The sequence below is a fragment of the Protopterus annectens genome, chromosome 10.part0 (assembly GCF_019279795.1).
Source record: "Protopterus annectens isolate FY-2018-M chromosome 10.part0, PAN1.0, whole genome shotgun sequence".
Taxonomy (NCBI): Eukaryota; Metazoa; Chordata; order Ceratodontiformes; family Protopteridae; genus Protopterus; species Protopterus annectens.
Window position 1 is genome coordinate 1,527,777,703 of NC_056744.1, and position 21,803 is coordinate 1,527,799,505.

General features: G+C 40.9%; 1 protein-coding gene across 2 annotated transcripts in view; it reads right to left on the minus strand.

Annotated features, from left to right (window-relative positions):
* LOC122813710 (tripartite motif-containing protein 72-like) overlaps nucleotides 1-21,803 on the minus strand; it is a 218,826-nt gene that overhangs the window by 88,755 nt on the left and 108,268 nt on the right. For both annotated transcript variants that reach the window (XM_044086174.1, XM_044086173.1), the window contains exon 2: nucleotides 17,700-18,010. In XM_044086174.1, the coding sequence (XP_043942109.1) occupies nucleotides 17,700-17,978 (279 nt within the window). In that variant the 5' untranslated portion in view covers nucleotides 17,979-18,010. The remainder of the gene's footprint in view (nucleotides 1-17,699; nucleotides 18,011-21,803) is intronic.

Below are 21,803 nucleotides of genomic sequence, written 5' to 3' on the forward strand. Positions count from 1 at the left end.
GGTGGTTTCCGTGGGGGGTTTATATTTTTTGCCCCTCTGAGAAACTGTCTTAATAGAGGATGTGAAAATAAGGGAGGATCTGTATTGTATTGTGCAGAAATGGCTGAAGCGTGGATCTTGATGGAGGAGAAGGAAAGGCCACTGTTTAACATCTCGTCTAGGTACTGTAAAATTTGAGGTATATTTATTACCCAAGGGTTCTTGCCCTTTTCTTGATTCCAGGAACAAAATCGTTTCCATTTGTCAGAGTATGTTTTTCTAGTAGAGGGTCTTCTGGCCTCCAAGATGACATCCTGCACCTCTTTGGAGAGGAGAGTCTGTCGGGAAATTAAGGTATTCTCCATGCAGCTAGATTTAAGATTTTGAGCTGGCTGTGAAGGGTTTTGTAGTTGTGCTGGGACAACAGAAGAGGAACTAGAGGTAGTATCCATGGTGGTGAGTGTGACAGGCTCTTTAGGTGAGGATACCAGTGCTGTCGTGGCCAGTCTGGAGCAATGAGAATCATTTGTGGCCTCTCTGCTCTGGCTTTTAATAGAACTTTGGTCAGTAGAGGAAGAGGCAGGAAGGCATAGACTGTCAATGTTGTCCAATTGAAAGAGAGTGCGTCCACTTTCCAGGCCTGTGGATGATAGGTCCTTGAACAGAATTTTTTCAACTGGTAATTTCTGTGGGTAGCAAATAGATCTATGTCTGGCTGTCCCCATGCCTGAGTTATCTTTGAGAAGACTTGAGGATGCAACTTCCATTCGTGTGGGTCTGTCATATTTCTGCTTAAGTTGTCTGCCAGTGTGTTTTCCTTCCCTGGCAGGAATTGTACCTGTAGTTGAATTTGTAATTCCAGTGCTGTGTTCCACAGGGTAATGGCTTGCCTGCACAGGGGATATGAATGAGTTCCCCCCTGTTTGTTTATGTACCACATGACTGTGGTGTTGTTTGTCCTTATCAATAGCTGGCCTGGATGCAGTATGTCTTTAAAGGTCATAAGAGCATTTTGCACGGCTAGCATCTCCTTTTGGTTGATGTGCAGGTGCTTCTCTTTTTTGGGACCATTTTCCCTGAATGCACTGATCTGCCATGTGTGCTCCTCAGGTGTATTCTGAGGCATCCGTTGTGATGATTTGAGTTACTTGAGGTACACAGAAAGGGAGACCTGTGTTTCTTTGGCATGCTTGAGCCCACCACAAAAATTCCTTTTGAAGGCATGGAATGAGTGGTATAATTGTTTCCAAGCTGTGGCTGTGTTGAGATCATAAGTTTTTAGGTACCATTGTAGTTTCCTCATATGCAGCTTTGCACATGGTATCAGTAGGATGCAAGATGCCATGAATCCCAGAGCCTGCAGGACTTTCCTTGCAGTTAGTCTGGTTAAAGTTGCCATTTTGTTGAAGTATTGAGACAGTTGCCCTTGTTTTTCTGGCATGAGGTAGGCCATCTGGGTGGTTGTATTTAAGATGGCACCCAGGAAAATTATCTGTTGAGAAGGTATTAGTTTTGATTTCTTTTTGTTCACTGTGTATCCCAGGTAGTTTAACAGTTTTATTACAAACGCCAGATGCTGCAATAGAATGTCCTTGCTGTCCGCTTGGATCAGGCAGTCGTCCAGATATGGGTAGATTTGTATTCCTTGTTGTCTGCAGAAGGCAATTACTGATGCCAGGCATTTCGTAAACACTCTGGGTGCAGTAGATAAGCCAAAGGGCAATGCAGAGAATTGGTAATGGGTTGAACCTGCAAGAAATCTGAGGTATCTTCTGCAATCTTGTCTGACAGGGACATGCAGGTATGCCTCCTTGAGGTCCAACGTTACCAGCCAAGACTCCTTGCCCAGCATGGGAAGAAGCTGCTGTAATGTGAGCATTTTGAATTTTGGTACCTGTAGATATGTGTTTAGGATGGATAGGTCTAAGATGGGTCTCCAATCTTTGTCCTTCCTTGGTACCAGAAATAGTCTGGAATAAAAACCTTGACCTTGTTCTTTTGCAGGTACCTCTTGAATTGCTTTCATATCCATGACAGCGGAAATTTGTCTTTGTGCCACTGCCCATTGATTTTGTGGCAGGTTTGGCAAGCCTCTCATTTTTGGAAAGGTGTGAAAATGGAACTTGTAGCCTCTGTCTATAATGTCCAAAATCCATTTGTCTTTTGTAACAATGTGACATTTTTTTTAAAATAATGCCAGTTTTCTGCCCAAAGGTGCTGCCATTATAGCTTTGTTTGGCAGGCATAGGGGAAGTCATTGTGTCTGTTTTCTAAATGACTGTGGTCTATCTTCTCCACCTCTTGGGGTTGGTGCTTGCCACTGTCTAGCTCTGTAAGATCCTTGAGGTTGTCCTCTACCCCTTGGGCGTCTGTATCTGCCCCCTTGAGATCTGTCCGTGGCTGGAAAGGACCAATTTTTTGAAGGCCAGTTTCTGCTGAAGCGTGGAGGTTGCACCTGCAAGAAATCTTTAACTGTTTGCATAGATTTCGCTTTTTCCTCCATTTTCTTTAGTACCGCCTCAGCTTTTACACCGAACAATACATCTTTTTGAAGTGGTGCATCTAATAGCTTTGCTTTGACATGATCTGGTAAGGATTGCCCTTTGAGCCAAGCATGTCTACGTATGACAGACCCTGTGACAGCAGCTCTACATGAGGCCTCTAAAGCATCAAAACCACACTGCAAGGTATGTTTACCTACTTGCTCTGCTCCATGCAACAAATCCTGCAACGCTTTCAAATCTGGTTGTTCTGTTTGTGTCATTTTGCTTTTCAGCTGAGATAACAAAAACTGTTGGTACTTAAACATGTGAAATTGACAGTTTAATGCCCTCATGGTTTAAGTGGCTGATGTATACACCTTTTTCCCCCACCTTTCTAATGCTCTGGAATCTCTCTCTCTGAAGGTAAAGAGTTTTAGCAGTAGAGGCCTTTATTCCCTTGGGATCCTGTGAGATTGTTTCTGGGTCAGCAGTATGGCTTTTGTAAAGGAACTGGTGAGAATCAGGAACCCGGTAATACCTGTCTGGTTTAACAGGGGCTGGAGGTAAAGAATCTGGATTAAGACTGGCTTCTGCGTACACATAATCCAAAATATCTAAAACAGGATGGATAGCCAGGGGCCTATGCTGGGGGAGCAGTAGAAATTCCCTGAGCCTTTTCTTGGAATCTGAGTAATCTTGACCTTCCCAGTGGAAGTGCTCCCTCAATGTATGCAGGGTTTCCCCAAAAGAGTAGTCCTCAGGGGGGGAAGACCGAGGAATAGACTCCTCAGCATCAGAGTCTTCAAAAGGGGAATAAGCATAATCCTGGTCCTCAGAATGGTCTGAGGTAATAGAAGCCTGGTCTGAGGAAGGGTAGTCTTCCTCCAATCTGGGTCTTTTGTCAGAGGGGGGTTGAGAACCCCTGATGAGAGTTATCAAATCCTCAGCCATTTTAAGCATCTGTTTTTTAGGCATGGGGCCTTGAGAGGAGGTCTGAGGTCCCTGTTTTTTAGTTTTGATAGCAGCTATGAATTTAGTGAAGGATTTAATAGAGAAGGTAGTAGGCCTGAAGACGCCTTCAGAAATGGCAGGCCTCACTAAATTTTCGGTTTCCCCACCAAGAGTGGTGTCGGTATCTGCTGTGGGAATGGAGACTGAGGAGCCTGCGACCTCGGGTACTGAAGACACCGGTAAAATAGCTTCATCGGTAGTCAGGGGCTGCGTAGGCGCCTCGCTGAGAACCAGAGAACTGGTAGTCGGCCTAAGCGTGGTTTCAGTACTCGGTGCAGACCTCGGATGTCGGTCCTTGTCTTTGCGTCTTTTGCCTAAAACTGGCATCGGTGTATCCGACGACATGATATAATTAAATTTTTTGCCAAAATAATGAAGGGCGAACTCCGCCCGGTGCTTAATAGTGCGTTTGTTGAACCTAGCACAAAAACGGCAGCCGAGACGTCGTGGTCTGGCCCTAAGCAAGGTATACAGAAAGAGTGAAAATCCTTATGCGGTATTTACTTCCCACAAGAAATGCAATTATTAACTTTGTCTGACATCGGTCTGAGGCAAGAAAAGTTTCCCCAATGGGGTACTTAGCTTTAAAGAAGACTTTGGCTGAAATACTGTTCGTAAATCTCAGGAGCTGGCCGACCGGCACTTGCGAACTGCTTCTGCTTCAGGCACCGCGCGGCAAGAAAGACTGAAGAAAATGGCGTCGGCTGCCTCTTTTATACCCCTGCCGCACTGACGTCAGGGAAGAAGCGACGACAACCGACGCCAGACCTAGACTTTGGAATTCGGCCGACCGAGGACCCGCCTGACTGCAGGATAACCCATCTGTAATGACTGCAGCTGTATGCACGATGAACATCCACTGATTCTCCTCAGACACCTTCTGTCTTCAGGGCCCTCTTCCCAAGGGAGTTTAACTGTTGTGCTTCTGCTGGCCGACTTCTGCTTCCTATGCCATCTGCCCTTGTTGTGCTGTTCCCTGAGATCTGTTGACAAAATGCAGTTGCCTTCTCTTAGATCTCACTCCACTTTCTTCTTAGCTCCTCTGTGTTTACCAAGCTTTAGCTCCTCTGTGTTTACCAAGCTAGCCCAGAAAAAATCTAGACTTCCACAGTTACTTTTTTGGAAGTACAGAGAGATCAACACACATTACCCTGAGAAAAGGTCAAACACACATCTGGGATTTCTGAGAGCAATTTTATCTAGAGCAGTTAGTAGGAGTATTCTGTCATATGAAGTTGCAAAGAATAGAAGGAAAAAAGATAGGCCATTGTTAGTGCACAGCAATAAGTCAGACATGTAACTAGAGCCTGATAGCTATTCATTTCAGTGAGTTTAATAAAACAAAAAGTATTTGAGAAGAGAGATTTAGCTGTTAATACATTGATTTTGGGAGAGATACCTTTGTTGTTGTCACATGTATGCCATTAAGTCTAAACAATATAGGTTCTTTGGATAGCAGTGCTTTCATAAGCACTTTTAAACACTGTCTAGGCCTACCCAGTTACAGCCAAGTGCACGACAAAGCCAAGTAATGTCCCAAAAACCAGTGTAGAGACCAACCCAGCAAAAACAAGAACCACTGGAAGCTCAGAGGAAAAAGCTGGGCCAAAAAAGAAAAATATTTTTTAGCGTAGTAATTCCTTTATTGTCCGCTAATCATCCATAGACTTCATCTGAAAACATTAAAAAACATACTATAAAGCTTTACATACATACAAAAATTCAAACCTACCAATGAATAACCACAATCAGTTAAAAACAATTATTCAAATAAGGTGCCATTAAACCTGTGGGAAGAAAAAATATTAACCCTATGTTGTTCAAATATTAAACAGCCAGCTTCCTATCTATTAAAAACATTTTATATAAATGTTCTCATTAAGACCAGGTGGATGATGAACAACTAAACAAACCTGCCACTCAACCTCCCTTTTCAGCACCTGGTTCTTGAAATTGCCACCTCTTATATCTTCTTCAATTATGTGTAAGATAGTAAATGTAAACCTGTTTAAAACCAATGCCACTCACTGAATGTTTATACAAAGTGTTGTTCTCATTTTTTACCTTAATTGCATATATTCTTTTATTCTCTTATAAAGGTTCCTTGTGGTCATACCCACATAAAATGCTGGACATACTGTACATAACACAGCACAGACTATGCCAGAGGTGTTACAATTAAATCCACCTGGAACTCTAATATTTTATCCAGGTGGTCTAATGCTATATAAGGTCCTATGTGTGTGTGTGTGTGTGTGTGTGTGTGTGTGTGTGTGTGTGTGTGTGTGTGTGTGTATATATATATATATATATATATATATATATATATATATATAATGTGTATACATGCATACACACACACACACACACACACACACACGCACACACATTACAGCTATGATAAGTACCATTAGCTTTCTCGGTGTGAGGTGGAGGTATTTTAGTGTCACTGTGTTCTAATAACTGCTTTATATTGTCTTTTTTCTTTGACACAAAATATGTACTAGTTCCCAATGTTTTGGCCAAATCTTCATGTCCTATAATAACTTCCCATTTATTACTTATAATATTTTAATAGTTCCACTATCAATAGTCATATCTAAACAATATCTAGGTGTGCAATCAGAAATACTTTCCTTATTGTCAACCAAACTATCCACATCCTTATTTTTACTGATAATACCTTTTAAAAGTACAGGAGGAAAATACTCTGAACTTTGGTTACCTTAACCAATAAATCCTCTGGATATCCCCTTTCAAGGAATAACTTAATAATAAAACCGGTTTCTATATCAAAATCACTATCACAAATCACCTTTCATGAAGCTCTGATAAAATGACCAAGAGGGATGTTTTTCTTAATGTATCTACTTTTATAATGCACAGAAACTGTTTTTTCTATGTATTTTCCTAACAAAACTATGCATGTCCTTATCCCATCTAAGGTCGACATTCAAGAAACTGACCCTATGTCCATTATTCACTCAGCACAATTTTCTAAAAATCAGAGCCACTATCCAAACCATTTATAAACTCTTTTAAGTCAAATCCATCACTTGTAGCAATGAAAAATAAACCATCAACAAAATGATGATAAAAAAATAATGTTGTTAAAAATGGAAGCTTAATTAAAATCTCGTTCTCCCACCGACCTAGAACTAGGTTAGAGAAAGCAGGGGCAACTGTGCCCACCATTGCAACACCCTTCAATTGTTTATAAAATGTTTTATTAAAAATAAAATTTTCTAATAATATTACTAAAAGAGAAATATAAAGTATTACTTTCTTGTCTATCTAAAGATGTAGGCTGTTTAAAAAACTATATCCAAGTGCATATTTCACCTGTTGGTGATGTAGAGATGCACACCTACCCAGGTACATAATGCCGCTGCATAAACTACTCAAATGTTTAAATGCCCTACTGGTCTTTTCATATCCTGACACCACCACATATCAGCTGTTCTCACTGTACTTAGTGGTGACAGAATGTACAACTCAATGTGTTTTCCTGTTTGTACTAAGCAAATTTAGATTCAGTGGCATTTTCTGTAGTAATAAAGTTTTCAGCTTCTTTGTTAATAAAATTATGTTTTTCACTTAAAAAAAAAAAAAAAAAAAAAAAAACTCTTGGTGACCTTAGAAGATTTTCCATTTATCAGTAATAAAGTTCTTTATGGTTTTGCGGTTTATACTATACTCACTTGACACTGGCTGTTCATCCATCCATCCACGACCCCTTTTCCCATTTTTACACATGGGGTCGTGGTGTCACTTCAACAATGACAATCAACTAGAGCCAATGTTCACACAATCATTCAATTCTATTTTCATTAGTGTTTCCATTAAGATTAATGATACAACCCAATACAAGTGCATATTGGGTATTACTTTTTTTTTTAACTTCATTTAGAATTTTAGGGATATAATCTTCATGCTAGCATCTCTGAATAAATAAACAATGCAACACAGCCATCTTACCTATATTCTGAAACTAAATTTTTTTTTACGCTTTGCTTTTAATCACATTGTAGCTAGATGACAACTTTCTGCATGCAAATATATGTTAGCAAATGTTCTGAAAATATTGGAATAAGACACATATCATCCACACTCAATGTCATGTCTAGGAAACTAAATTTCTGTCTTGACTACTTCATCACAAGTTTAAAAACTATTATTATACTTGGCTTTATGCCACAGCTACCAGCATTTGCCATTTACAAATATAATTCCCATCAAGGTGCAGTCTGTCTTTTCAATTAATTATTTATAATATATGTTGATAAACAATACAATTAGCATATTCCTAAACAGCATAGCACTTTGTGAAGACAGAAGATATAACCACATCAGTCCATAATATCGCCATGTTGCCAATCAGTGTAACTAGCTACCCCACCACCAGCACCGTTAATTTGAAGAACAAAAAGTTCCTCATTCCCCTCAGACATCCAGAGGAAAAAAGCTCTTCTGTCCTTTTAAACTATAGCAAACTGATTGCAATTTGCATACCACACATGGAACACTGCAGTGCATATATTATGATTATCGGCATTCAATGCCAATAATGCATCGAACACTGATCAGGATCTGCTGATCTCTCCCTTTAAAGCTTTATAACTGGGGCAGCTCCCCCCTTTGTCCCACCTTAGTTATGCTTATGTAACATTAATACCTATGGTATATATAATCGAAAAATTAACAATAAATAATGCAATGCTCCTAAAATGTCTCAGTGATACCATAAAAGTTAATAGTATACATTTCCACAGTCAACAGCTTCTAAATTTCTGTCTGGGCCTCTGTTATATCCCTAGAGACAGCATATCTCTTAATTGAAACATAACATAACATATTAGCTAGTATATTAAACTCAAAGTATATAAATAATAATGGTGATTTACACCTGTGCCAGCTTGCTAGCACAACCAAAATACGGGCATTGTTTTGTCACATGGGATAGAATTTAGCTCTAAAAAAGTCTTCAAAATGAGTTTTTTCCAGTTCCATAGTTCCATCTTCATCGCTATCTAACTGATGCTCCAAATGAACCCTTTTCTATCAATGTCCCCTTACTTTCACTAATAGTTCTTTATGTTCTTGGTTCCACACAGAAAAGATAAGCATACTGTTATACAAATTCAACAGTAATATGGCACTTTACACAGATATAACCATACCAGGACAAAGCATATTTTTCTGTTAATACTATTAGTATGTGCAATTGAAAAACTGATAGTTTAATAATCCTTTAATTTCACAAGGACACAACATGCATTTCCATATTTTAGTGAAAATTAAATAAACATCATGACCTCTCTAATGCTCTTTCAAATGACATTAGTTTTGTTTGACACCTTGTTGAACACACAGCTTATCTCAACTATAACACTCCTATAATGCAATACTGTAGAAAGCAAACAATGTAATGATAATAAAACTGTTTACAACAGAGTATGACTGAATTTCAAAACAAGTGAAAATTAAGGCAAGATCATGCCACATTAAAGTAACTGAATAAAGTGCAAGTATAAACAGAAAGTAACTTCTCAGAAAGAGCTTGCTTTGGAGACAATAACATGGTGTACTCCATCAGTAATATCAGGTGCTATTACTAACTAAATGAAAAAGTACAACTCTAACTATAACGTCAAATTCCAACCATGAATATCACCCAGTGGAAGTAGGTTGCTTCAAAATACCATACATAAAAACACAGTAGCATGTAAATCCAAAATTTCCATAGCAGTCATAGTGGTGCAGATGTTTTATAGAAATAGGCATAGCACAGTTGTATAACGGTCTTTTTTTTAATTTGTTGAGCAGATAAGCCACTGCATACAGGTGTCCATTTTCAGTGAGGACCCAGGAGCACTGCGTGGTTATTTGCACATCAGGTGGTGGGATTCATTCTCCCAAATCACTGAGCTCAACCACAACAAGAAAACTTTCCCAGTCATACTTTGCTTGGAACAGTCTTCCCATTCCTCCCATAATGCCACCGCAATTGTTAGAATTGCTTATTCCTCATTGTCAGTCTCTGTATTCGACGACAAAGGTAATTCTTTTTTAACTTGCTCATTGCCTCCTCTGCACTAGTGAAAGTTATGGAAAAGTCAATCTGTCTTTCATAGTTTATATTCTCTAGTCACCTATATGTTGCTGTAGCTTACCTGCTGAATAATCATGATTTATACGCGTGGGTCACCAACTACTGTAAAACGGTTGCCACAACACTTGTTCTTTTTCATGCAAGAATACAAACTGAACTAAAATGGTCCTTGGGTTATCACATTTCATTTCAGACTGAATAAAAGGCAATTATGTGACTTACTGAGTATTAAAGGAAGTTGTCATGAAGCAGTACAAAACACCATCTTTGTTTTAATCAAGTCCATCAAATCGGCCTCTTCCTCACCTTCCATTACAGTAACAGGTGTCAAGTTTCTTTCTTAGCCTCATCCTCCATTAATGACAGCTGCTTCTTAACAGCCATTGGTTAGTCAATCATTTTTCCTCAAACCTCTGCCTCTCTTTACCTGATCAGTATCTTAGCAACATAACACTCATATACGACTTCACATACTTTCAAATTGCCTAAGTCACCCAGGAATTAGCACTGTTGATGGCCATAAATCATGCTTAATGCCTCCTCACATAGCATTCACTTATTATCATGATGTCTGACCGTGTGTTTACTATTTTATGAAAACTGGGTTGATCCACAGACTTTCAGGCAATCTCCTTGGGTATTGCTCTGTAAAAATTCACCTCTTTGCAATTTTTCTCAACTCCTAACTCCATCTGTCCATGGATGATATCACAAATACCAGAGTTCTATAACTTGTCTTGCCTAATTTCACTTCATCTAATGCAGCTAGCAGAGATGACATCTGGATATACACAATGCAATGAGATCTCCCAATGAAGATTTTATTTTTTATGAAAATGCCAACATATATTTTTGAAAAATACAGTAAAATGCATGTTAAGAATAAAAACGCACATACAGTAAATATACATAAATTAGGGCAACTACGGTGGTGCAGCGTTTACTGTTGCCGCCTCACACCAAGAGATACTCGGGTTTGAGTCTCAGCTGAGAAGTCTCCTGTGCAGAATCTGCATGTACTCCCAGCAGTCTTGTGAGTTTCCTCTGGGTGCTCTGGTTCCCTCCCACATTCCAAAGACATGCTGTAGGTAGATTGGACATTCTAAATTGGCCCTAGGTGTGAGCATGTGTATATGTATGCCTTCTGTGGAAGGTTGGGCACCGGGCTGGCAATTGGACATGTAAAACTCCACTGCCAATCATTCTGCAGACTGTTGTTCTGCTGTGGCGACCTCTAACTGGAAAAGCCGAAAGAAGAAGTGCATATACATAAATTACACCGGCATGTTTAAAAATTAATGAATTAAAAAAGAACTACACTGACAGAAATATATAGACCATGAGCTCAGCCTATAAACGGTCAATGGAGATCAGTGCTTTACCTAGGTTAACAAATTTACATAAGTAAATAAATGCATGCAATATAAGGAAATCATCTTACTAAAATAAGTGGAGATATGAAAATTCAAGAAAGAAGTTTGCACAATGCTCATGTTTAACAAGACTATAAAATAAAATGACTCTACAGTACATCAGAGTAACTTTGTTTACTATTTTTGTAGAGCAACCTCTTTTGTTTGAGGGGCTGGGGATATCTGCAAAAGCCTGAACTATCTTCCTCAAATCCACCTACCCCACTTAGCAGATGGACCACCACCATGTGTCAATTAGGTTGCCAACATCTTTGTAGTTTTTGTTTTGACACAACATCATCATCAGTCATCATCAACCCCCTTTTTCCCCATTTTTTGTATGGGGTCACATATATCTTTTCAACTGCCTGGTGGCCATTTCACTCACCTACCTTCTTTAACAGTCAAGCAGGTCTTCTCTCACAAAACCAATCCATCTCTTTGCTGGATGTTCTCGTTTCCTCTTACATTTTTCCTGCTTTCTCAATCTTCTTCACCAGATTGTCTTTTGCTTTTCTGCACAGATGCTCGAACCACCATAATCCATTCTCTGACTCTCTGCAATTTGAGCTTGTTTGGCTTCTGCTCAGATGTCATCATTTCTTTATCTGTCCCACAATGTGCTTCCTACCTCCCAACCTAATCCCTTCATCTCCATCACCTCTAGCTTCCTCAATGGCTCTGCCTTTACTGCCCAGGTTTCTTTACCATACAGTAGTACTGGTTGTATCATTGTTTTGCAAACCTTACCTTTCAGCTTCTTTGGTATTCTGTCATACATTACCCAGGACATGAATGTGCCAGTTGGCTGAAGCCCCTCTGATTCTAGCTGTAACATCCAAATTCAGACTTCCCTTCTCAAGCACTCCCCCCCAGACACTTGAAGCTGTTAACCTGTTCCACTATTTTCACTTCCGTCTCAATTCTTAGCTTCTTCCGATTTCCTCCATTTGCTGCCATTACAAATGTTTTATGTGTAGTTAGTTTCATTCCATGTTTCTTCAGTTTTGCACTCCATTCCCTATTCTTTGTTGAAGTTGTTACTGTATTGCCACACTGTCTATTTATAGCAACTGTGATGATCTGTTCCCTCTCACCTGTTTGCTAATGTAGTCCATCACCAATATAAACAGCAGCCGTCTCAGAACTGATCCTTTATGTACATATACTCCAACTGGGAACCTCTCTATGAAACCAAACACTGTGCATACCGGAGTTATTGGGTCCTTGTACATAGTCTGCACTAATTCTACGAATATTTCTGGGATTTCAAACCACTGCAGGACTGCCCAAATCAGCTTTCTTGTAATTTTGTCATATGCTATCTGCAAGTTTTGGACACTTTCAACAGATCTAGCTTCTTCCCAACTATCTGTCTCATTGCAAACATTAGGTCGGTTGTGCTGCATCCTGATCTGTATCCCATCATACTTTCTACTGTTCTGTATATTCATTTATCAGTCACCCTCTCTAGAACTTTCATGCAGTTTGACAAGAGTTTGATACCTTTGTACTGCCCACAGTTATGGATGTTCCCTTTGTTCTTGTACACTGGTACTAGTAATCTTATTCTCCAGACATCTGGGGTATGGATTTCCTTTCATACTGCTATTAGTACCCTCAGGAACCATTTCTCCTCTGTCTCACCCAGCATATTGATCATATATACCATACACCACAATATGAAGACAAGATGATCAATTTCAACAATTGGCTTAAGTATTGGTGTCATTCAAAGGGGATCCAATGCCTGTCAGCCTGGGATGACATGCTCGACAAGCCACAATGCTTTGCTAGGGATGGCTTGCACCTGTCACCCTGGGCTTTCGGATATTGGCAAAGGCTCTTGCTACCCCCACAGTGCCGTTTTAGGCAAGGTTCAAAAGACAAACCCACCTCCATAGGTATCACAAGGGATAAGAAACTAAGAGTAATGCTACTCAACGCCAGAAGTCTAAACCTCAAGATGCACGCACTAGAAACTCTCCTTAGCATGGAGAACATCAATATCTGTGCAGTAACAGAAACCTGGTTCAAGGTTCCCGAGAGCACCCCAGCACTACCAGGTTATACCTCATACCATGCTTTTCGGCCCCAAAACTTGGACCGAACCACAAAAGGAGGGGGAGTATCAATATTCATCAAAGATACCCACACCTCCAGGTTGGTGGCACAGCACGAAGCATCAGAGACTATCCATGTGCAACTAACAGTGGGTAAAACTGCCTTCCAGTTTATAGCCTGCTACAGACCACCCTCCTAAACCCAGAAACCCCACTCGGCCTTCCTGAGAACACTGGAAAATATGAAGGTCTCTCCAAACACCATTATATTGGGCGACTTCAACTACCCAAACATAGACTGGGAGCATTACTCTAGCTCCAACACCCTAGCCCAAAGGTTCCTAGAATTTATAAACTTAAATGCTATGGAACAACTTGTTACCACTCCCACAAGAGGGGAAAACATACTGGACCTGATCATCACCAACATGGGGACTTTATGCTCCAGACCAGAAGTGTATCCCTCACTGGTAAGATCAGACCATAAACTAATCTCACTGGATATTCACATCCCGACCCCACCCCCTGCCCAGAAAACCACAGTGAAAAACTTCTCTAAAGCAAATTTCACACTCCTCAAAACCGAGGTGGAATCCTTCAAAGCCCCCGGGCCTGTGGAAAATACCGCCCAGACCGCAGAATCCTTTAGAAACGCATTCTATGAACACCTTCAGGAATGCATGGATCATGCAATCCCAAATAAAACCAAGACCCAATCCTCCAAAGGCAGACGTCCTGTCTGGTGGACCCCAGCCATAAACAAACTACACAATAGAATGAGGAAGCTACTACATGATAGCGCAAAATCCCAAAAAGGGAAGGCATCTCTGATCAGTATTAGCAAAAAACTATGGGCACTCATAAAATCGTCAAAGGCCAGCTTCAAAAGAAAAATTGCACAGGACACTAAGGATAATCACAAGGCTTTCTTTCTTTATGTTAGTAGGCTGGGTGGGAATTCCCAGATATGCTCAGAATTAGTCCAAAATGACAAAAAGTACACCGAACCCATAGACATTGCCAACATGCTAGCTGACAGGTTCAGCGCAAACTTCTCCCCCCCTCCCCACCAAAAGAGCAAATATCTATCCCAGCAGAGTGCTGCCCCCCTTACATCTCAGATGCTCAGGTAAGAGCCGCCCTCTCCAAAGCAAAAAACACAGCATCAATGGGACCAGACGGTGTCCCTGGCTGTGTCCTACATGAACTCCAAGAAGAGCTAAACCCAAACATAAAACTTCTGTTCAATCTCATCCTTACTACAGGATATGTACCCAAATAGTGGCATACAGCAACAGTGGTTCCTCTCCACAAAGGTGGTGCCTCAACGGATCCTGGAAACTATCGCCCCATAAGCCTGACTAGCTTGGTCTGCAAAGCTATGGAAAGGATCATCATGGACCTCATAAATAAAGTTATTTGGGACCTACAGACACTGGATCCTACCCAGTTCGGCTTTGTTAAGGGCGGATCCTGCCTGTTAAACCTGGTCGACTTCTTTGAAACAGTCACCAAGGCCATTGACGAGGGGAAGGTGGTCCACACAGCCTACCTGGACCTCGCAAAAGCCTTCGATACAATACCCCACTCGGGCATTATAGATAAGCTCACCAGCTTAAATATAAACCCCTATATCACTAGATGGGTTGCAAACTGGCTTAAGGACAGAACCCACATGGTTAGAATTGCTGGAGCCATGTCAGACTCCAAACCAGTTACAAGTGGCGTCCCACAAGGCTCAGTCCTGGGACCTCTCTTGTTCGGTATATATTTCTCGGAGGTACAGGCCAACACAGAAGGACTGTGGCTGACCAAGTTCACAGATGACTGCAAACTGGGCGCCATAACTGATTCTCCAGCCGACACAAGCATCCTCCAAAAGGGCCTCATAGAAACAGACAACTGGTGCCAGAGCCACGGCCTCAGGCTAAACACCAAAAAGTGTATAGTCATCCCCTTTGGCAAAAACAAAGTGCCCACAAATTACCACATAGGTGGTAATCCATTAAGTACAGAAGAAGTAATTAGGGACCTGGGGACCCAAGATGATAGCAATCTCTCATTTGACAATCACGTGGCCAAAGTGGTTAGAAAAACATTTTATATAGCCCACCTAATCATGAAGGGATTCACATCTAGATCAGGGGAGGTCATCGTGCCTCTTTACTCATCCCTCATCAGGCCCATAATTGAGTACAATGCCCCTTTTGGGATGTACCTTACCAGATACCTGCAGCAACTGGAAAGACCCCAAAAGTACCTCACCAAGAGGATCAAAGGGCTCAAACAGATGCCATATGCTGCCCGGTTAAAGAAACTCCAGCTCTACTCAGTGGCATACCACCTGCTCAGAGGCGATCTGTGCCTGACGTATAAAGCCATGTCCAACCCGGAATTAATGGACATGCTGCATCTCAGAAAATCCAACCCATTGAGCCAAACGCTTGAGAGACTTGAACCTCAGCACTGAAATAAATAGGACATGCTGGAGGGACAGATTCATAACCCAGAGGCTCCCTTCACTCTGGAATAAAATCCCAGTCCAGGTTAGGCAGAGTCCCTCATTGACTCTCTTCAAGAGGAATCTTGATGAGTGGATGGGAGATCGTAGGTTTACCCCAGGTATCACTTCTGTGTAACTGTTAGACAGAGGCACAGTATACTAACCCCAAAAAAGGGCATAGCAAAATTAATTTAAAATGGGTGGCAAAAGCCAAACACACTCTGGCTAGGCTTATAAATGCCCTAGGGCAGATAGCCTAGTATGAACCTATGAACCTAATCTGCTGTAACCTTATCTGAGCTTGCTGCTTTCCCTGACCTCATGTTCCTTAGCAATGTTCTTACTTCTTATAGGGCAGGCTCCTCCTCATCTTTCATTGTAGGCTGTAACTGGGGCAGTACAGCTTCTGTGGAGTTTTCTTCAATCAGAAGTTGCTGGAATACTCAGTCTGTCTTTGATGTCCTATGGAATGGTGAGCAGGTTGTTGCTGGCATCCCCTATGAAGGGTGTATGACTAACTTCTTTATCTTTCTGTTTTTGCCTTGCAATTTAAATTTATTTATGTCATCTACTGAGTCACTTTGCAGAAGTTGGTAGAGTGCCTCAGATGTCTTGGTCTTTTTGCTACTGCAACTCTTCCCTTGGCTGCTTTGTACGTCAACCAGTATGCCATCCTAGACTGGTCCATCTTTTCTGCCACGTTTTGCTGCACTCCTTCTTTCGTGGATTTCTGCATTCCACCACCAGCTTTCCTTATGTATCTTGCTTTTATACCGGTCTCAGATGCATATTTGTTCTATAGTTCTCAGACATGCTGTTTTGAGGGGCTGGCATTCTTCTTCAACTCCAACTATTTCCTTTTCTTCCTAAGGTGCTAGAGCCCTGAGTGATTCCCTGAACTCTTGTGGTCTCTCTCTGATCAACTTCCAGGTCTTCAGCCTAGTTTTTGTTGACCTTAGAGCTTTCTCTGACCACTGATTGCAGCTAACTGTCGCAACCAGTGGTTTATGCTGTGGGACAAATGTTTCCCTGGGGATGACCTTTCAATCACTGATTCTATCCTAATGCCTTTCCTTATTAAAAGGAAGGAATACTATCCGCGTTGAATGTTAACTGCTCTTGTACATGATCTCATGAATGACGCTCTTTCACATGTGTTAGCCACCATCAAGCCATTTGCATCTCCTTCTTTATTCCTGTTGCCCCTCCCATGTTGACCCAGGTAATCCTCATACCCTGTTCTGTCTGTCATAACAGGTGCATTCAGGTCCCCCATTATCAACACCAATTCATGTCCTATCTAGTGGATCCAGCAACTGCAGTCTAAATTTTCCTCACTATCACAATCCTTCTGTGGGGCATAGTCTGTGATTATGAATGCTGTCCTACTTACTATTTACAGAAAGTAGAATGATCAATTAATTTATGTTGTTAAATTGAAAAGGAAAGAACAGATTCTGATGTAGTACTGTTACTTAATACACTCCAGTTAAATCAAAGATCTCCCCCATGCTGCCAACCCATACAAACAGGTAAGAAAGAAAGGAACAAATGGTAGCAGTCAGTGATACGGATGGCATTTAAGTGACTGATATCTGGCAGTGTTTCCACTACGCTCTAGATGACTGTCCCTGCTGAAATGACACCCTGACCCCATGACAGAAATAGGAAAAGGGGTTGTAGATGGATAGATGGCATGTTAAGTGTGATAGGGCAATACACTTGCCCTTTATTATATATGCAGTTTAGAGCTCTGGACAACAGTACTTAGGCTTTAAATTAACTAATTTTTAATGAACAGTGGCATAATATTAGAAGTGGACTAATTATTTTTCCACTTATTGCTCTTCATTGTTAAAGTTATAATTTTGAAAATAAGTGATTGCTTCCTAAGTTGAAATGTGTGAAAGTGCCTACTATGCAGTCCAGAAAATAAAAACAAATAATTACAGTGCATGTTAAACTTAAAAAACATTATGATGGCTGAATAAGCAATTCTATGAAAGTAGAAAGAGTAAGATGCATAAAAATGTAAAAATTTAAAATTCATACTTAATTAGACTTTTATATAGCTTATATGGGAGCATTCAATTATTAAGAATATACATAAAAATTAGAATAATGATTTACCCTTACCTGAATTTGCAAGGTCAGGAAAGAAGTATGATTCTCATTATGACACACTGAAAGTGTCTGGATCACATTATTGACTACCCTTGAACAGATCAGATCAGTTCTCCGAAACGATGTTCTACAGTTTGGGCACAAACCTGAAGCTCCATTGCTTGCTAAATGCTGCTCAATGCACTGCTTGCAGAAAATGTGTTGGCACGGAAGCTGAACAGCATTCTGAAACAGATCGAGACAGATGGAGCAACTCAGCTCCTCTTCAATTCTTTGAAATGAAGACTCCATGTGACTGATTCAAAATAAAGAAATGTGATGCCCTTAAAGAAAAAAGAAAAAGTCAGTAACAGCATCTAATATATTTGCAATTCTAATATGAACAACAGTGTTTGCATAAATCTGAGTCTATGTGACAGAAACACTGTAAATTGTATCCTTAAAGGGAAGTAAAATATTGTGGGAAGAAATAGCCAGGGAATTGTTATGACTAGACTTGTATAGGCCCTAGGGACGATAGCCTAGTACCAACCTAGGAACTACGTTTTATTATCAGTAGAAACTCTAAACATATAACACAGCGAGTACAGATATAAAGGAGTAGGAAACAAACGGCCATGATAAAGCTATAGATCAATGATATAAACAAAATTAATCAGAGTGCAGCATTGAAATTCTAGCATTATATAATGGTACATCTGACAGTGAAACCCGTATGCACAGCTGACTAGAGAAGTTGTTGACTGCAACTGAGCTACAAAATATAAGTATCTTGATTTTTTTTTGATTATTTTTACAGATTACTGTTTTTACAATTTAATATATATAAAGCACTTTGTCTATTCAGTATCTTCACAAATCCTTATCTGTTTAAAAACTTTCATTTGTCTCTGTAGTGCTTGCTGTCTATACTTGGTGGCTTTGCAGTTGCCCGCCCCTACTGTGACACACTTCCCAGTCTAGTGTCATTAGCTCATTCTGCTTAATACAGAGAGAACATTTGATAAGGCCTTCTGTTCCTCCTTTTTCCCTTTCAAAAAGTAAAACAAAACTTTTTTTTTTTTCTCTTTCGCCTGAACCTTCTTGTGTTCTGACTGTCCTTCTCAAACATTTTGGAAATATACAGTGTATTTCAGAGCGTTTGTTATAACAGTATTTGCTATAACTGATTTAAGTATTTTTTTCTGGCTTTTTGATTATTTACTGCTTAGCGACTGCATTTTAGCCTGTTTATACAGCTCTGCATTCTATTTAAACTGTTTTTGTGTTGATTAACTGTTTTGCACTTTTAAAAAGTCAGTTGTTGCTAACACTAACTCAAGTGCGCTAGCCGCTTAAAAGCATTTACTGTCTGTTTTTCCTCTGTTTTCTGCAAAAAAGAAAAAAAAAATTTCCCGCCTTACTGAACTAGAATAGTCCAGTCTTCAGAGTTTGCTGACCTCTGGGCTTTGTCTTGGTTCCTGTGCTATTCCATATCCTTATTTGGATAAAAGGAAGCGGGCTTTGTTCACCAGTGGGAGTGGGGAGCACTGAGCAGCCTGTTTGCCCCTAGAGGAGTGGTTCCAGCCAGAAACTTGTAGTCTATTGGCCATTTTGGGTCAATTCCTAGCTCTTTTCAGCCCCCTGTAATAAAGCCCACTTTAGCGCGCTTTTTCGCTTGTATTCAACTCAGCACAGCTCCTCGTGGTGTCCTGCAGAGTTCTACAAGCAGCAGAGAGCAAAAGAGTGACTTTTTCCTGATTTAAGTATTTTTTTCTGGTTTTTTGATTATTTACTGCTTAGCGACTGCATTTTCGCCTGTTTATACAGCTCTGCATTCTATTTAAACTGTTTTTGTGTTGATTAACTGTTTTGCACTTTTAAAAAGTTATTTGTTGCTTAATTTTACCTGTAGGCTAACACACTCAAGTGCGCTAGCCGTTTAAAAGCATTTATAGCATTTACCGTCTGTTTTTCTTCTGTTTTCTGCAAAAAAAAAAAAAAAAAAAAAAACATCTTGTTTTCCCGCCTTACTGAACTAGAATAGTCCAGTCTTCAGAGTTTGCTGATCTCTGGGCTTTGGCTTGGTTCCTGTGCTATTCCATATCCTTATTTGGATAAAGGGAAGCTTCTTTGTTCACCAGTGGGAGTGGGGAGCACTGAGCAGCCTATTTGTCCCTAGAGCAGTGGTTCCAGCCAGAAACTTGTAGTCTATTGGCCATTTTGGGTCAATTCCTAGCTCTTTTCAACCCCCTGCTATAAAGCCCGCTTTAGCGCGCTTTTGCATGATTTAGCGCGGAGTTGCCCATAGAGCACCATCGGGCAGCGCCGGTTAAACAAGTTTAAACTATTTCTGGCTCCGTAAAGTCTGCTCTTCAATTTTTCCCTTAGAACTTCTCTACTTGCAATCTAAACAGTCTATTCTCTATCTCAAAAGCTCAGCACTTGCTCCTAAAGCATTTTTATATAGGTAAAGTACTTGTATACTAAAGAAAGTACTACATTAGCCTAGAATCCCCTTGAGTACCCATTTCCCTATAGGTCCCTTGTGACTCAGTTACACAGCAAACTTTTTCACTTTTTCTAGCATGTCGAAGGGTCAGTTGCTGGCATCCTCCCCTGTTCAGCTGGTGAATCTGGGCATCTTGAGGCAATGTTACAATTGCCTCATGTACACAGACAACGCACTCCTTCTCCCACAAAACACAAATACATGTGAGAGATGCAACTATATAGCCAAACTGGAGGCTGAGCTCTCTCAACTCAGGACTGGCAAGAGCAGACAGGAGGAAAAGGAAACCACGCACACCACAAACCCAGTTTCACATAGAACTATCACAACTGCAAAACAAACACATAAACACACAAAGACATACTCGGAGGCACTGATCAAAAATCTACCAAAACTACAGAGGCCTCCAAAGCAGACACCCAAGCAACTGCCACCTCAAGACATAAGACATGCAACACATAGTTCTCAAAGTCAGTGTGCTAAACAGTCACAGCCCTTAAGGCCAAACACAATGCCAGACACACTTGTTATAGGTGACTCCATAGTCAGACACACTGACGTCCCACTCACCAGACTGAACAAGGAAAAGATCACAGTAAGCTGCCTGTCAGGCGCTAGAATCCACCACATAACACAAGCACTCGGGTCACTCCACAGCAAGTACAAGTATGACTCAGTCATTGTCCATGCCGGTGTGAACGACCTGAGACGTACCTCCCTGGACTACATGAAAAGAGACAGAGGAGCTCTCAGATTATGCAGCCCAGGCCGGTATGACCCTGACCCTGAGCAGTATCCTACCCTCACCAAGAATGATGCCATAATACAGAGACAAAATAATCAGCTTTAATAATTGGCTTAATTACTGGTGTCATTCTAAGGGGATCCAATGTCTGTCTGCCTGGGATGACATGCTTGACAAGCCACGCTGCTTCGCAAGGGACGGCTTGCACCTGTCACCCCTGGGCTTCCGGATATTGGCAAAGGCTCTTGCCACCCCCATAGTGCCTTTTTTAGGCAAGGCTCAAATGATAAACCTACCGCCCTAGAAAACAAAAATGGAGAAAAACTAAGGGTAATACTGCTCAATGCCAGAAGTCTAAACCTCAAGATGCACGCCTCAAGCCCTCCTCAGTATGGAGAACATCGATGTCTGTGCTGTGACTGAAACCTGGTTCAAGGCTCCTGAGAGCACCCCAGCACTATCAGGTTATACCTCATATCATGCGTTCCGGCCCCAAAATCCGGACCGAACCACAAAAGGAGGGGGAGTATCCATATTCATAAAGGATACCCACACCTCCAGGTTAGTGGCAACGCACGAAGCATCGGAGACCATCCAGGTGCAATTAACCATAGGTAAAACTGCCCTACAGTTTGTAACATGCTACAGACCACCTTCTCAAACTCAGGAAACCCTCACAGCCTTCCTGAAGACACTGGAGAGTATGAATGTCTCTCCAAACACCATCATATTGGGTGACTTCGACTACCCAAACATAGACTGGGAACATTACTCAAGCCCCGACACCCTAGCCCAAAGGTTCCTTGAGTTCATAAACTCAAATACTATGGAACAACTAGTCACCATTCCCACAAGAGGAGAAAATATACTAGACCTGATC